Source organism: Cynoglossus semilaevis, chromosome 14 (genome assembly GCF_000523025.1).
Source record: "Cynoglossus semilaevis isolate Cse_v1.0 chromosome 14, Cse_v1.0, whole genome shotgun sequence".
In the NCBI taxonomy this organism is placed as follows: Eukaryota; Metazoa; Chordata; class Actinopteri; order Pleuronectiformes; family Cynoglossidae; genus Cynoglossus; species Cynoglossus semilaevis.
In genome coordinates this window covers 6,303,399-6,319,639 of record NC_024320.1, presented here as the reverse complement: position 1 = coordinate 6,319,639, position 16,241 = coordinate 6,303,399, and the positions used below count along the sequence as shown (strand labels likewise).

At 39.2% G+C, this 16,241-nt stretch overlaps 1 protein-coding gene and 1 long non-coding RNA gene across 2 annotated transcripts; both read right to left on the bottom strand.

Annotated features, from left to right (window-relative positions):
• Positions 1-4,961: 4,961 nt before the first annotated feature.
• On the bottom strand, positions 4,962-7,294 carry LOC103389383 (uncharacterized). The gene is made up of 2 exons (XR_522594.2): positions 6,925-7,294; positions 4,962-6,758 (listed from the first exon to the last, which is right to left on the bottom strand). It is a non-coding gene; the product is annotated as an uncharacterized LOC103389383 (long non-coding RNA).
• A 2,462-nt stretch (positions 7,295-9,756) lies between these two features.
• LOC103389381 (actin-related protein 3-like) lies at positions 9,757-14,239 on the bottom strand. The gene is made up of 12 exons (XM_008324772.3): positions 14,034-14,239; positions 13,596-13,651; positions 13,246-13,370; positions 13,026-13,136; positions 12,822-12,917; positions 12,474-12,581; positions 12,241-12,384; positions 11,603-11,776; positions 11,422-11,514; positions 11,193-11,318; positions 10,880-10,963; positions 9,757-10,732 (listed from the first exon to the last, which is right to left on the bottom strand). The coding sequence occupies exons 1-12, from the start codon at positions 14,075-14,077 to the stop codon at positions 10,637-10,639; spliced, it is 1,257 nt and encodes a 418-aa protein (XP_008322994.1). The 5' UTR covers positions 14,078-14,239; the 3' UTR covers positions 9,757-10,636.
• Positions 14,240-16,241: the final 2,002 nt, after the last annotated feature.

The window sequence follows — 16,241 nt, the reverse complement described above, 5'->3', positions numbered from 1 at the left end:
AAACTCACATGGATTATGAATTACTTAGCTTTACTAAGATGCAAAGTGCCTTTTTACAACTGTAAAACAGACACATTTTATTGAAACAAGTTTTTCTAAAATGTATATATAAATTTAATATAAATATAAATAGATTATTTCTTATCAATTCTGAAGAGGGTTTATAACAGGTGATCATTATGATTTACAAATGTCTATTTGGAATAGTACCTGAAGCCTTACGGTAAAAACTAAAAGTAAAAACTATAGGTTATATATATTTTATATATATTATATACTATATAAATTATAGCATGTCAAAATAATTCAATATTATCTCTCCAGCTGGAACCTTTCTCTCCACTTATTTTATATTCTCCAGCTGGAACCTTTCTCTCCACTTTTTTCCACCACATTTTATATACACACCACATGGATTTCAGTAAAAATGTAATCATTAAATAACTAATTATGAACTATGTAAACTAAATAACCATTCTTAATAAAAAAACCAGAGAAATAAAGAAGTGAGCCTATCCACAGTGAGTAACTGGATACATGCTATCACTAGCCTACAGATGTTCCACTGTGACTACAGCAGTTTGGTCCATCTGTGTTCTCAGTTAGCATCTTAGCACATGTCCATGTGAAGGGAGGCATATCAGGCATATGGACGTTTAACAAAAGGTTACCCCACATAAATTAGGTTGAATAGCAATCTGTTGATGAGCCGTGGCTAGCTAACGGCTCGCAGCAAAAACAAACAAAAGCGTTCCTGCTCTGTATTTGGCATGAGAATCAACCCAAAGAGTGGTGGGCTTTATTCTTGACAAATCTGTGTACAAGGTCTCCACCAAAATCAGCCTAGAGTTTTTCCACCTGTGGAGAGCAACAGGGAAAGTGGTCGGAGAAGAGCCACCTGTCTTTCAAGTTCAAAAGGATGCAAGTTTTGTCATGATGTTCAGCAGTGACCCCTGGTCAGTACCAGACAGGAGGACGTGCTAAGTACTCTCCTCCTCCAGTGGCTACATGACATACTTGGCATGAAATGGCAGGATGGGGTTCCCAACTGTTTGGGATTATACTGGCTTAGCTTAACATGCATAACATGCTGCATATTAGAAACCCCAAATGGGCCGGCCATGATGGCCGCCTGCAAGATGAGCACTGGCCTTTAGCCAGTCTCTACATGGAGGAGTGACACGAGGCCTCCGTCCTGTTGGTTACCACTGAGCTTGTTAAATGTCCTTCAATGGGATTTGGAGTCACGCGGCACTGACCCTGACAAGAGGAAGGAGCTGGGTATCACATGACGGTTCCTCCACCACATCTTTATCTGCCGTAGTTCAACAAAAGATTTTTTTTTTTTTTTTTTTGGTAACTAGTAATTTTTGGTAATTAGTAGTAGTTTTGTCTTTCAAAAAGTTTAGCTGCTCCTGTGGTTTTCTTATGATGAATTCACAGTCAACCCTGCAGATAATTAGAGACATGATATCAGCTAGGGCTTATCTTCAGCTTGAACACTTCTCATTGGTACTGTACAGGTGCAAAGTGGCAAACACTACACTTCTGCAAAAGTTCCTGCCAAGTGCACGTGTGTCAGTCATACAAGTGAGCAGCCACTTCAACTGCTCACACGTAACAAGGTGTTCTAGCCACTGTCTCTAGTGGTGATGATCAGGTGGAATAATGCTCTTTTGACTTACCAGCTTAAATATATATATATATACCTGTATATATATGTCCGACAATATCAGCCCAATATTAGCATATTATGTAATATCTGTAAGAATTGTTATTGGTTTTTCCTCTGATAATGAAACCCCAATAAATGCCTGGGTTTAGGGTGTCCTAAAAATAGTGTTGGGGAAAAACGGCTGTATATTAAAGTGAAAGTCACTAGATGGCAGCATTGCAGCTCATTTAATTAATCTCATACTCACATACAGCGTCACTAGATGGCAGCATTGCAAACATTACCAGGCCTATATCGGTATGGGTTGATATGGGAATCGAAAGTGTTTGGACAATATCGGCATAGCAGATATCGGACATCCCTAATTATATATATTATACATACACAGATAAACAGGTATATATGGGTCTCTATAGGTCTATGTATACAGGATTAACAGACAGTATATGTATTTAAGTGTATTTCTATGAAGGATTTTCGACTTCAAATTCAGCATTAGCAGCTCTAAAGTGAAACTAAAATGTAAACCAACTGTTTTCTCATTCCATTCATAGAAGTCAGTGTGTGTAAGGGCCTGTTTCAAAGGTGTGCGCGCACACACTTCTGAAAATCACGGGGACACAGGAGGGATCACTGCTTCCCTGCACTCATCTCCTTCCCGTCAAAGTAGGATTATCCCTTTTACTTTGTGCGTACATTGCTAATTCTCCTGCCAGGTTCAACTCCCAGAATTCTCAGGGGAGATTGGCTGTCTCTGGTTCTTTTTTATATTCTTTACTTTCCTCTTAGCCAACTTCTATCGTGCTCTTCCCCATTCACTCTCTCCTCCCCTCAATACCTGGCTCCTTGACTCGCTTTATCTTACTTTTACTGGTGGAAACAAAATCCCCAGCCTTTTTTCTGCCCCGCTCATCCTTCTCTTTCATAGCGTTTTACTAATTCACTTGGAAGGCTTCGTAGTTTGGAAAATCACAGCTGCACAAATAATCTGAGAATAAAAATCATAGTGCTCACCTCTTGTGAAAACTGTCTTTGAAAGTATTGTTGGAAATGGAACTGTGTTTTCAGGGTCTGACTACTGTTTTCAATATCTCTCAGAGTAAAGTTTGAAGAATATGTCAAGGTGACCAGGTACCAAGTATTTGGGTTTTCCAATGATTGTATTTCTAAAATCTTCGATCTGGTTTTTGTTCTATTTCCTTACAGTTTGAATTTCAACGTCCAACATCATTTATCTCAGAGTGTCAATCCATGGCATTCGTCACCTTTTTGGGACACGTCTGTTACTTTTGATAGTTAACACCAGAGACTTGGGTTAATCCACTGCCCTCTCCTCTACAGGGCAACTCTCCAGGTTCGCTGAGACTCTTACTTCCCTTTCATTAAAGATTACAATGTTATGTACTTCCTCCGGTCTGATCTCTGAGTCACTCTGTCCATTACCATTCCAGAAATATGGGGCTCAAACTTCATCTCTGAGGTCACACAAGCCATACTTAAAACCCTGTCTCTCACTCAGACTGCACAGATAACCCACCACTGTCTCTAAGCCTTGCACTTGCACCGCTCTAAATACTTTTCTGCCGCATGAGACTTCCTATTTCACTACCATGGTCCCTCACATGGCATCCTCGGATGTTTCCATTACATCTCTGTCATTTTTCTTCATATATATATATATATATATATATATAATATGAAGACATGTACTGTATTGAGTCGTTTTTCATGACATAGATCCAAACTGCTGCCATCTGTGCAGATCATCGCCTCCAGCTCTAGCAACACTTTTCAATTTCATGAAAGTCCAGTTGATTCCCGACACACACTGAAGATAATCCACCTGAACCATACACCCTTCTCCTGTTTATCCACTATAGTATTTTTAAGGATACATCCTCTACTCTCTTGTATTTTAGCCTATACCATACACACTTTACTGCATCTCAATAACTATAATAGGACCATTAGTCGTGATTAGATCTGCGATTCCCCTGGTTTCTCTATCCACTGTATTCCTGACTCACCAGCCGACGCACCGCTCTAACGGTGGATATTGGTCGACCTGGACCAATTTTGTATTTGTACGTACACACCTTTCCCCTCCTCCTTTTCAGATCAAATGTGATGACGCTGCCAGTCGTGTGGTTTTCATTTCCACTCTCTCACCGTTGGAAGCGGAGACAGCTACCGCTGCTGAGCTGTTTGTTTAGGAATCTGGGCCTGAAAATTGTATTCCATCGACCATGCTTGCTATCAACACACAATTATCTAGGTTAATCATGTGGAACTGTGGCAAATTCACCTGGGGCTCAGGAACTAATGACATTCGCGTCTGGCCCTGCTTTAGTGAAATGGCCCCAGCACCTGCAGCAGGAACAAGGAGATTGCCACTGAAAATTTGGTTTCATTTTGCCCACCACAACCTCCCCCATCCACCCCCCTCCCCCTTCACCCATGTGCCTCCACTTTCAGCTGCTATCACCCTCTGTAGGAAACATTTCCCCCTTCTTTCAGCCTTTCTACTTTCCCTTAAAGTTGATCGTCTTCCAGGGTCCTTGTTTTTTTTACCCTCCTTCCTCTTGAATGGTTTTTACCTTGTGTAAAAAGGAGGCGCTACGACAGCTGCCCAGTCATGGAGCAGAGAGATCTTCACCTCAGGTTTTATTATCACGTCCATTTTTTTTAGCTTTGCTCTATCTCCATCACAGCCAAGGATGACGAAGTGAGCAGGTGACAGAAGATGATGAAAATGATACCTTACGATAAATCTGTGACTGTGGTTCCGGACATAGAGCAACTTGTGTTCTCACTGTATAATTAGGAACGTGATTGAGTGCAGTCAACAGGGCGCTGAGGCTCTTTTTTTAATCACACTTTTACTCCTTTATACTCCTAATCTTTCTATCACACACACACACACACACTCAGAGTCATTCCAACACATGTAAAGGCAAATGCAGTGAGTCAGTGTTACTCACTAATACAAACATATGTTTCACAATCATAGATGTCATCCATGTGTGAAATGGCTGTCACACCTTTACAGGTCTCATTATTTTCAAGTCTCCACGTGTGTGTCCTAACACTTTGGCGACGGAGCACCACAGTCCCAGTCCCAGTGACTGTGTCACCTACATCAACTCTCCTGAACACTGGAGTCAGTTTCCAACTCTGCTCATTTAAGATTATCGGTGAAACAAGTTCCCTCTCATGGACAGCAGTCACCTCACCTCCAAATGACACCTTTATTATCATTCAAACTATGATGCCCTGAAATAACCAGTTTTAAAAAATGCAGATCATTTATTTACATTTCAATCATTTAGCAGACACTTTCATCCAAAGCGACTAACAGAGGAGGATTAACATGATCAAGCATGTGGTTCCTCTGGGAATCAAACCCAAGACTCTCTGCTTCCAAGGCAGGCGCACTAACCATAACACACTGTGGCCTGGCAGTTTGTGGTACGGCTAACTTTCCAACATAATCAGTTCAATTCAGTTATTCAAATTAAAGTGCTATTAGTTTGAGCTCAGGGTTGACTCGTTGAGATGAAATCTACCTTCGCAGACAGACTGTACACAGCTGTAAAAAGAAAGAAAACCCTGTTTGTGAAGGGAGAATGTTCAACAAAACAATTCAATTGAATGCATCTGGTCTGACATTAACACCCAAAAAAGCAAAAATGGAAAAGTGCTCTGGAGCGACATGGTTTAACAGCCTTAGAGAATTTACAGAACGCCTCTTCAGGGTTCAAATTCTCTCCCCTTTTTCACCACTTAATAGCGAATAATGCAAGTGTGCACACTGATAAAAACGTAAGAGCATCTTCATTAATACCAAAGTTGGAAATAGATTTCTGATTTGTCAAGCAAGATCTTCTTATTCCTGTTCAACCGTCTTTTTCTAGACTAGTCGACTAATCTTGTTTATTTGGTCATAGCTGTAATGCCGACACCAAAGCCTGTTACCTCATGAAAGGATCCGTGATGGGATTCCATAGTAACCTGACATATGCATTAATTTTTTTCAAAATAAGTCAGATGATGAAAAAAAAAAAAACTGTTGGAGATTACACATCATGCCAAATGAAGGGAGAGGAATTGGCAGCAATCTGAGAAATTCATGTATTTACTGTTTTATGCTGAAACTTCATCAGTGAAACAGAGTGTGCCACTGCACCACAGGAGTCAATAGATTTACATTTTAAACAACACAGTGGCCTGGGGCTATAGGCCTATATAACCTGTGAATCTACCCCCCCCCCCCGCCCCAACTTCCACTGCTCCCTCATCATCCCTCCTCTATGTGCATCATCTTCCACATCAACATCCAACATCAGTTACAGTGCAAATAATTCCTTCAGTTAAAAGAACAACAGATTACAGCAACTAAGATTGAACCTTCGGTTTTGTACTTCTCCCTTGGCCGTACACAACGTCGACTGAAATAAATAGAGGCAGGAGAACGGAAAAGCAATAGATGGAAGAGTTACGCAGCGACTGGGACAGCGATGTTTACAACATGGCCGATCACCATCCATGAGCACAAATTCATGAAACAAATACTACTTTTAATGTTAATCTTTGGTTGACATTTAATATAATCTGAAATTATGTTATCGACCAACAAAATTATTTGATAAACCAAAAAACAATGAGAATATTTGCTTTTTCAGTACCTACATTGCCAAATAACTATTTTTGTGAAAAATAAAAATACATCAAGTATAACTATAAGAATAATAGAAAATAAATCAGACGTAAAAGGATCATCTTGTCACAGTTTTTGAATGAATGAATGGGTGGAAGAGTGAGCCAGAGTGAGAGTGAGAGAGTTACGAGGGATCTGCGATGAATATTACGAGTTGGCTTTCTTTAGTGGGCTGCGGCCCACAGTAGACTGTACTCCTGGGCTCGAGTCAAAAACGTGACAGTGTCATCATTTGTGCCACGGGACGCTTCAATATTTGTGACCAATTAGACGCTGATATATTTCTAATTCACCATCAATGAATGTTGTCTTTACTTGGCAGTTACTGAAGAAAACACCGACGTACATCTGCTTCACCGGCGCTTCCTGAAACAGAACAGCATGTCACAGGTATGGAGAGGACACAACAGCAGCACGACCAGGTCTGGTTTTAACACAGTCTTTTATTTAAGCAAACAGACTGACTTCAGTTAGCACAGGTTGACCAGTGATCAGGAAACAACAGGTAAGGGGAGAAGGTTGGTGGGTTTACCAGGGCAGAGACAAGGTCAAAGGTTGAAGGTCAGCTCCAGATCAGAGAAACAGTCAGGAAACAAGTGCTGGACCATCAGCATGGGAGAAGATGGTGGAGATCTAAACAGGAGTGCAGGGAGTGGAGCTGTTTATGTACTGGGTGGAGCAGGTGGGAGCAGTTGTTCTGATGAGGGGGCGTGGCTACAGCAGTGACTGAGCAGAGATGGAAGTTTCCACTGCAGAGGAGCAGACTGACATGGTGATCAGGTGAGAGCAAGAGTAGAGGACATTTCTAACCAAGGGCCTGGATTAGAAAAAAAACAGTTCAATAAGTGTATCCATATAAGCTGAGAACAGGGTTAACAGATTGGAATGTAAAAGAAAACTAAAATGCACCAGAGAAAAGAAAAAAATAGATACAGTATTTCAAATGAACCCTTGGATTGCATAGTTAATTTGGTTTCATAATATTTAACAACACAAACTAACACTACTTACCTGCCAATTTAAATCATTTAGAAAAAAGAAACATTCTGTCTTATGTTGCTGGAGCCGTTTGTGATGTTATGTCCTCAGAAATGTCTTCCTGTCCTGGAAGACATAAGTCAAAGAGCACGCTGACAGACAATAAAAGTAAAGGTAAATACTGACTGAGGTGAAGTGAAGCACTTCTTGAACATGAGATTCTGCTCAGGTAATAATATTCACTTTAGAACGGCTTCTCCTGGGAAATAGCCAATCAGACGTTAGCTTTGTACTTATATAAAAACGCCATTGCTTTTCCTATCACAGCCCTAAGGAAACAATAAATGGCACATGAGGACACAGCTGCCCTGTACAGTATATGATCACCAGCAGCCTCTCAGGAGTGTGCATGGGAACAGGGTTGGGGAAGAGGGGGTACACCGGAGCATGTGGGGGATTGAATTTTTAATATAGATGTTAAAAGCTTCACTGCGACGCCACATGGCAGTTGAGCAGGGCACTAAAGAGCTCAGGCTTATATATATGGAAAAGACAGGGAGTGGAGATGGAAGTCAGAGGAGGTCAGAGTCGTCAGGGAGGCAGCCTGGGGTCCTGGTGGAGGTTAGAAGGTCTTGGTTTAGGAGAGGAGGCTAATTTCTTCTCCTTGGATAAACAAAGGCCCGATTAATTGTGCCCCCAGGGTGGGCCTGTGGGGAACGTGGAGGTAGAGCAGAGTGTACCAACAAGGGGCGCTGACAGGGGGAGGTCTGAGGGAAGTGGTGGAGAAAAGTTTCAGCATGCATCTGATTTTACTCAAATACTATATTATTTCTTTATCTTTTTTTTTAAATGACAGTAAGTGTATGTGAATCAACACTGACTAAATTATCCAAACAAAACTACCTCCCAAAATATTATTTCCCATACAGTTCAAAGACTGAAAATAGTGTTTTTGTTTTAGATCTAGATATTATCCATGTGACAATAGCAAGAATCCAGTCAGTGCATCACAAAATCCTCCATTATTTTGTTTTTAGTTCATTTAGCCGTTGAGGTTTTTCAACAGTAACAATACTAATGCTAAGTGAATGTATTGTGCTCGGGTGTAATTACCCCCACCAAGTTCACAGCGGAGATTAAGTTATTGAAAGGGTGTAGAAGTGTCAGACATGTAGGAATATTAAAAGCCTCACCTGTCATCCCACCTTTAACTTTCTAATCTCAAATCTCACATCCGCTTGCCTTTTTCAATTATCTAAGTGTGACTGCATGTTTCCGCTGCTACCTCCCTAAATATTATATTTGCTACACTGAATCAAAGAAAATTAAAATTAATTATCAGTTACAACATCCCCTGCCGGTTAGGAAGAAGCCGCCTTGTATTTTATTTCATTGTAATGATGTGGTATAAGTTGATTAGCCGCCACACTAATCGTTGTCCTAGGGCAACACTGCCCTCTAGTTGTGGTTCAGATTTGTGCACACTGCCAGGCTTCCCTGTTCTCCAAACCAGAGCGTCGAAGTTTGATCACAATAGAATATGTTTAATTTAATTAAAATCCTCTTATAGTGAGCTAACCCCAAAGTGATTCATTCTACACCATTTTCAAGTAATGGTAAAAACATTTTTTTAAAACATTATTCTACACCATTTTCAAGTAATGGTAAATTAAATTTAAATGTTTTGTTAAAACATTTAAAATATATTAAATGTATTATTATTATTATTATATTTGTAAAAAATAAAAAGATTCATTAGCCTTCCAACTTCAAATCCCTACAATCTTGGCGAGTCACAGTGTGTCAGGCTGTGTGCTATCCTTTAGCCATCCCATAATAGATGTTTTTAACTATTTTTTATTACATTGTTATTAAATTGATTTTGACTCATTTTTAACTCTTTTATTCAATCTTTGCTAACATTTCTGGACTTTATAGCTTTTTTACTCCCTTCGTTTGGTTTGATTGTGCACATTCTATTACTAGGTTTTGTAATACCTACATACTCTAAAAAGAAAATGCCAACGGGGTTTGTTTTAGGATTTTCTGTCGACCAGGTACAGTAGACACAACTCACTTCAGCCAGGTGGTTATGGGCAACCTTACACAGGAGGTCCTCAGTTTAGGACTATCTCAGTGTTAGCACAGACTCTACAGTTCCATAAAACCAGGCAGGGGAAGAGAAGCTCCACACTGCATGAGGAGACATGTCTTGAACTGCGACTCTGTGACTTCTGCTTCTCAGTCCTTTGTATCTTAATTCTGTTAGACTTCAACATCCAGCTTGATTTTAAGTTAAAAATACAGTTCAAATTCTGCCCTGCTCCAGATTGTTAAGATTTACAAAAAAAGTGGACACTGACCAATCAAAGGCACTGAGTACATATTTGAATGAAAATATTTTTTATGTAATGTGTTGGTCCTGAAGATATACAGCCTTCAACCCCAGAGATACTTAAAGTACGACTTAGAAAATTAACTTACAGCTTTAGAAATATGTCCTTGGCATTTATTGGTATGCCAGAATTGGATTACAGATTTGGTACAGAACAAGGCCATACAGTAAAACTGAGATCTAAGCAACAGTGATGGTCGACCAACAGTCTTTTAAAACCACACATTAATATTTATGCAATGTTCTTATTCCTAATGTTTTGAGCATGTTGTTGAAGACAGTGTTAATGCAGATATAAAGGCAAAAGAAAAGCAGTATAAAAGAGACATGTTCTAATTGAAACAGAAAAGAATTACTTTTTCATCTTAATTCAATTACATTTTTCTTAACGATACTGGATAACATTTAAAAGAGGAAATAGAACCAAAATAATAAAACAAAAAGAGGAATTGATGGAATGGATTTTTTCTTTTAAATTTCATTTTGTTACCTTATTTAGGATGTTGATGATTGTGAAAGTGGCGGGGATACACAAACTTTTTATAATCACCCATGTTTTCATTATTAGAGTTCAGACAATACATTATGTTGATTAATTACACATTAGAACCCTGTGAGGATAAGTACATAAACGAGGCAGCCAAAATTAAAGATTTATAACATCGTTTTACCCACTTGTAGTAAACAAATAATGTGGAACCTTTGGGTAGCGTTGCCTCTTTTCTCTTATCTGTGAGGATATTGCCCATTTTATGGCAGTCTGCTGGCTCCAATGTCACTCAAATTTACTGAAGAGAGCATCTGTGCAAAGGCTCCTGGGACTTTCCCTCGGCATGTGAGGTCTTGTGGTGCTTCATGCATTTGCGTCCATCTAAGACATGACTCCAAACACGGGGTTGTGGCGGCAGATGCTTGGCCCAATCTCTTCGTAATCTTTTTTAGTGTGGCACACCTGGTAAAATTCAGGCTGTAGAGAGAAAGAAATTCAATGACTTCAACATAAAATACTACAAGACAAAGGTCTGCAAAACATGCCAAAAAGGTTGGTACCACAAACTATTTCTTTATATTTCTGCCATATTAAAGAAGTTAACAGTGTGATTCTAGTACTTACAGTAGATGCCAGCATTGATCCTCCAAACCAAACAGCATATCTCTGCATGTGATGAGTGATTACTTGCACATCAATGGGCTTGGGCTGCAGACAGATAGATCCACACGTTGAAGACAAGCTTTTTATTTCAAAATAATAAAATAAACTTAAGCTAACACAACCTTTCAAGGCAAGCTGTGTTTGAAGGGTTTTGTTTGGGCTTGATTTGAATCCATTGCATAAACAATGATCAGACAATTTTCTAAAAGTATTCGCAACAATCTTTTTTTAAAAAACAGGTGTTAGTTACGATTACAAAAACATAATGTGTCACCTTTAACTTGCCGCCACTGAGCTCTTCGCTTATCTTGAGCCGAGCATCCACAGATCTTTTGAGGTCTCTTTGCAGCCGTCTTCCAAAGTCCCTGAACATGGTGGAGCCTCCAGAGAGCACGACGTTCTGTGGCAGAAACACAAAGTAAGCACTAACACACACTTGTATTCTGTGTGTTTTGTGCTGCTTTTTGTTGAGTCGCAGGGATTTTCTTTTTTTTTTTCTGTACCTTGTACAGTGGACGTCTGACATCAATGGGACAGTTCTGAATGACTTCATCCACTACCTCTGAGATTGGCTGGGTGAAATCTGGGTTAGCAAACTAAAGAGACAAAGAACATTTACAACAATGGAAAGATTTAACAAAAAACAAAACCTCTCACACAAAATATGTATGAATTTTGTTCAACCTCAGGATGGAAGAAGATCTCAGGCCCCAGAAAGCGCTCGTAGCCAACATCGATGGTAAATGGCTTCTTGGAGATGGCATTAATGCCTGTGTACTGTTTGATCCACTTGGAGCCATCTGTGTCGTACTTATTAAACTCTTTCACAAGGTCGGGGCAGACGTAGCTGAAACGTTCCTTAAAACAGAACATACCATCTGTAAATACTTTGTAAAATTAGGGACATGTTGCAAAAGTGCCTGCATGTCAGATGTGGTGTGGACGATGTTTCACTTCTGCTATGTGACATACAGTAGTCTGAAACAAAGCTTTTATCCATAATTCAAATGCATAAGATTTTAAACTTTCAGAAAAAAAATATTTAAATCACAGTGTGTGCATGCAGACCACAGTGTTGGTCTGTGTGTAAAATGATCTTTAAAATGTTTGGGTCAAAAAAAAAACCCAAAGCCAAATTAACTTGATTTTAAAGCCATAATCCCCCTTAAGTTCTCACATCATTCTGAAGATTTCATATCACAAATGATACCATTTCAGTTTTACAAAAAAAATGAATACATATTTCAATAGCACTTTGTTCTTGTTGTACTTTTACACATGGTATTTGACACATAAAACTACATTAAGCAGAGGTGTCTGACCTTGACAGCTTTAGCTGTTTCCAAAGACTGCTCTGGTGGTATCCCCACTTCACGTTCCCTCAGCAGCTGTTGGGTAAAATATGTAATGTCCCGACCAGCAATGGGGATGTGTTTGATGCAGCTGCCAATGACATAGCCTTCAGCCTAGGACATAATTATGCATAAGTTAAAGGTACAGAATTGGCAAGGAAGTGACAAAAAGAAAACATTAGTGGAAAATAACCCAGGCCTACCACTGGAATGACATGTGTGACTCCATCCCCACTGTCAATTACAGTTCCTGTGAGTGTCCGTTCTCCAACCTGCCGTGATGTCCAGGAGGCAGCTAGTGCCAGTACAGCCTAATACAAGCAGTACACAATTTATTTACAAAAATGTGCTAAAAAAATCTGTCCTTAAATAAACTAGTTTCCTGTTTTAAACTGAGTGAGACAAAAGGAAGTCATCACATTGACGTATGTGCAAATAAAAACTTTTTTTTATTTCAATTTGGCACACTATACAAATGTTATCAAAAACAATAAAAAAACTCAAACATACTTTGCTAAAGACTTGGTATCTAGTGTCAGAATCAAACGTACCTGAACAGCGATGTAAAGACCTGGGACATTGAATGACTCAAACATAATCTCTGCTGTGTACTCTCTGTTTTCTGGTGTGTTGAGAGGAGGCTCTGTCTGAAGGTGCACAAAAAGACCAATTTAATGAGTCCCAACTAACTTTAGCATGAGTTAACTCTTGGTACATTTGTGAGTTTTTATGTCTTAGTTTTTGACTAGTCTTACCAAAAGAAAGTAATGGTCTTCAGGTTCTGCCCGCAGATACTTGAAGATAATCTGCTCCATAAATCTTTCCATTAGGTCCCAGTCCTCCACTATGCCATGACGAATGGGCCACTATGGGGATAAAGAGAAACCAAAACAATCATCAACTCCCTGCAGGGTTTTAAGATAGATTCATCCATAAAAAACACATATTGACAACAATTATACTTTTAGTGTCTACCTTTGTTGCATATGACGGTTTGTCAATGGCTTCGTCCCCAATAAAAAAGTCCAAGTCATCAACACCCTTCATCATCCGGCGCTGAGCCTGATCCCCGACCTTGGCGGATTCCTTGATTGCAATGCCTGAAGACAATCAAAAACATGTGTAAATCTACCTATATATTGGTATCACAAATAAAAAACAAACACACCTTTGCTTGTGATACTTTGTGACAATTCAGCAGATCAACTACACATCTAGTCAATCCCTGTTCATTCATTTTACTGAAAAAAACTCTTACACCATCAAAGATGTATTCAACTTTAGGCGTGCAATAAATCTACACAGCAAATGCAAACTGTACTTACAAGAAGGTATGATAAACTGCGGTTCTGTGTTTCCTGCATAGCCAAGTTTTGTGTACCTGCAAAAAGGTAAAAAAGACCAAAGTTAAGTAAAAAGAACACAACAGCTAGTCAAATTCGCCGGAATAATATTGGTTTCACAGACGCAAGAACAGGAAGTATCGTTAGCGTCAGTAGCTAGACAATTGCAGTGATAAAGCACTATTTAGGATTGAAATAATAACGAGTTAAATCCGTTCGGTACTCGGAAATGCTTGTCCGACACATTGACTGTACCTTCAAGTGATAAAATACTTATCAAAAAGAAGGAAAATGCCGAAGAAATAACACTACCGCCCGTAGTCGCCAAAGCAGAAGCAGGGCGTTAGCTCAAGTTTGACAGCCGTTTAGATGGTCAATGAAATAGCACAGCCAAGCTATGGCTAACGAGCATTTTCTTACCCTGTGCCACAGTCAACAACACAGGCCGGCAGTCGACCAGCCATGCTCGCTTTGCTTTCGTTGACGTTCGAAAACCTATACGTATATACATATATAAGTCACCCAGAATACGGAGATATAGGCGGTTAAACTCCGAAGCTGCTTGAATGAACGGCACTATCGGTGGTTTCAGAACAGCTTCCGGATTCAGTAAGAATTTTCTTCTTGTGCAGAGTCAGCAGCTTAGGCGGTTCCATGACGCCCCTGCGTGGGCAAGGCCTGTTACTGCAGCCCTGTAAGAGATGACGCAGCTTTTAATAAACGTTTCTCCGATAAACGATGATCTAAGAAGAAATTAAATGAAGTAAATAATAAAATCATTAGTAGGAAAAACAGTACTTTTTAAATTTTACAAACTTTGAGAATAATTTTCAAGAGGAGAATAAAATTACATTGCGAAAAAATATATATTTAATTAAACAGATCTAAGACGGGGAAATGACATGTTACAAATTAGAAAGAAAGAAAACCAATAAAAAATGAAGAAAAACTGTTTCACATCTGTGTCAATGTGACAGAAATTAATCTTAAACAGCTCAGGCCTTCTTAAAACTGATAAATAAACACACAAAATAACTCGTGATTAGCTTGATTTATCAAGATAATATCAACATTCCTAAATGTGGCCAAAAAAATACTTTTATGTGTTTTGCTGTAACAGAGGTTTACAACAGGTAGAAGTATGTGTGTTGTTAACATGTCTGAACATGTCTTAATGACTAAAGTGCCAAGAAAATATGCAGAAGTACAACTCAAACCCCTGTATCTTAATGGTCTACAGTCCCTCGTAATCCATCTGGTAAAGGTGTCAGTCAGTTTGACAGCTGTAGACAAACTAAGTGATCTACAGTCCGTGAAGCAGGTTTACCCTGCTGGGCAGCTCTAGGGAACTTGAACCCTCCACAAAGGCATGCTGGGCGTTTAAGCTCGTGCAGTGTCTGTACAGTAAATAACAATTTGTGTATTGATTAGTTGGGTCATAGCATATGAATTTGTGCTGAACATGCAGTCACATGATGACTACAGTGGAAAAAAGAAAGCATAACAACAATGAATTTTAATGTAAAATTAATAATAATAAAAAAAATCAAAATACTTAAATTACTAGAAATCTGAAGATTTGTAACTTTCATATGTAAATGACCTACTTTTTTTGGAATTCTGCCATTTATTCATCTTAGTTTTCCTTCAAAGTACTAACAAACTAAATGCTGCATTACAACTATAACTACATGGAGGGTCACCGATGAAGACAATATATGAGCAGGAGAAGCAGGAGATAACTTTAGGCTTTGAATGTTTTTCTAGATTTTACGACATGAGAGCCAAACCCAGGGCATGAGAACGTTGTTCTTTTGTCCCCAGGCACACTCATCAATCACACAAGAGTGTCTTCATCACACAGAGTATTACAGAGTAGCCCTTAGCTCTTCTGCTCATACAGTTGTGCTGTCCTGGCTTTCTTTATGACAACACAACAATTCATAGAAGCTCTTTATGGAGAAACCATGTATCTAAGACTCAGTCTCAAGACTAATCTCTGGTACTACAAGACTACAGCACTGGTAACACAAACTATTTGGATTTACTAGAGATTTCTATGGAAACCTGTTTCACAAACCCACGTTAGTGTTATACATACTGGTGTTGGATATAATACACTTCATATACCATTATATCTGCTGAAACCCTGTTGTATATTTTTAACCCATTTATAAACGCATTTACATAACTACTTTAAGTCTTCTTCTTTTTCTTTCAGCTTGTCCCTTTTTCAGGGGTTGCCACAGCGAATCATCGTTCTCCATCTCTCCCTGTTCTCTGTATCTTCTACTCTGACTCCAACTATCTGCATGTCCTCCCTCACTGCATCCATACATCTCCTCTTTGTCTCCTACCTGGTAGCTCCATCCCATTCTTCTACCAATGTCCAAACCATCTCAATCTGGCTTCTCTAGCTTTTTCTCCAAACCTTCCTGTCTGTGTTGTCCCTCTAATGACCTCATTCCTGATCCTGTCCATTCTTGTCACTCCTAAAGAGAATCTTAGCGTATTTAACTCTGCCACCTCCAGCTCCACTGTAACTACTTTAAGTAATTCTCTTTAAAGAGACAGTTTTTTAAACTGTATTGATATAAATGCAATATTCACCTGCGATAATGGTGATTG

What these genes read in the sequence shown, in the direction of transcription:
- LOC103389381 (XM_008324772.3), bottom strand. Translation starts at nt 14,077, where the DNA reads ATGGCTGGTCGACTGCCGGCCTGTGTTGTTGACTGTGGCACAGG. An exon ending in GTCTTTACATCGCTGTTCAG is followed by an intron (nt 12,582 to 12,821) that starts GTACGTTTGATT and finishes TGCTTGTATTAG; the next exon opens with GCTGTACTGGCACTAGCTGC. An exon ending in TCAGACGTCCACTGTACAAG is followed by an intron (nt 11,319 to 11,421) that starts GTACAGAAAAAA and finishes TTTCTGCCACAG; the next exon opens with AACGTCGTGCTCTCTGGAGG.